The 903-nt window shown below is 53.9% G+C and overlaps 1 protein-coding gene across 1 annotated transcript in view; it reads left to right on the forward strand.

Moving 5' to 3' along the window:
• Window positions 1-229: 229 nt before the first annotated feature.
• Window positions 230-903, forward strand: part of RRP15 (ribosomal RNA processing 15 homolog) — a 35345-nt gene continuing 34671 nt past the window's right edge. Inside the window, exon 1 of the mRNA XM_017526314.2 lies at window positions 230-417. Within this exon, the coding sequence (XP_017381803.1) occupies window positions 279-417 (139 nt within the window). The 5' untranslated portion in view covers window positions 230-278. The remainder of the gene's footprint in view (window positions 418-903) is intronic.

Consider the following 903-nt stretch of genomic DNA (forward strand, 5'->3'; position numbering starts at 1 on the left):
CTGGAGCCGCACTGGGGCGGTGGGCCAGGGCACAGGCGAGTTGGCGGAGGCGTTGGCGGCGGCCATCCAGCCGCGGACTCCGTCCTGGAACCGACTTCGCGTGAACACACCCGGCGATTCAGAGCTCTCTCAAGTCACATTCTGAGGCCCCGCCCCCGGAACTCCGGGCTAGACGACCCCGCCCCGGAACTTTGTGTCACCGGCACTAAATGCAGAGGTTCCTCTAGTTGCACACGGACGCAACTGTGAGGTGACCTAAACACTTCCGGCGCGGAAAAATGGCAGCAGCCGTTCCAGACTCACGTGTGAGTGCGGAGGAAAATCTGAAAAAGATCCCAAAGAAGATGATGAAAATGGAAACCGGAGCCGTAGCGTCGGTGCTGGAAGAAGAGGACACAGACACGTCTGATAGCGAAGGTAATGTGGTAGGGCTGAGCTTTGGTGTTTAGGAGGAGAGGCCAGGCTGAGTTCATGTCAAGCAGCGCTTGCGACTGCATTTGCTGCTAGCTACCCGGGTTTTATGTTGGCACCAAATCGGAGCAGCGACTTTGACTTAGTGAGGAGACTTGGGGAAGTCGTGTTCATCAGAGAAGGAACGCTGTCAACTGTAATTTTGAGTTTCCACATTCTTTTGCTAGGCATTTTCAGGGTCACTGTTATTAATTATAATAAAATGGGTAAAACAGCTGCAGCTACCGAGAAACTTAGAACAGCAAAGGGTGAAAGGAAGAGGGTACTTGAAAACAGGAGTAGGATGGGTCTCACAGGGTGTAAGAAACAAAAGGTTAAAAGAGGTAAGAGGGCCGGGCGCGGTGGCTCAAGCCTGTAATCCCAGCACTTTGGGAGGCCGAGGCGGGTGGATCACGAGGTCAAGAGATCGAGACCATCCTGGTCAACATGGTG

The sequence above is a fragment of the Cebus imitator genome, unplaced genomic scaffold, assembly GCF_001604975.1.
Source record: "Cebus imitator isolate Cc_AM_T3 unplaced genomic scaffold, Cebus_imitator-1.0 Scaffold42, whole genome shotgun sequence".
NCBI lineage: Eukaryota > Metazoa > Chordata > Mammalia > Primates > Cebidae > Cebus > Cebus imitator.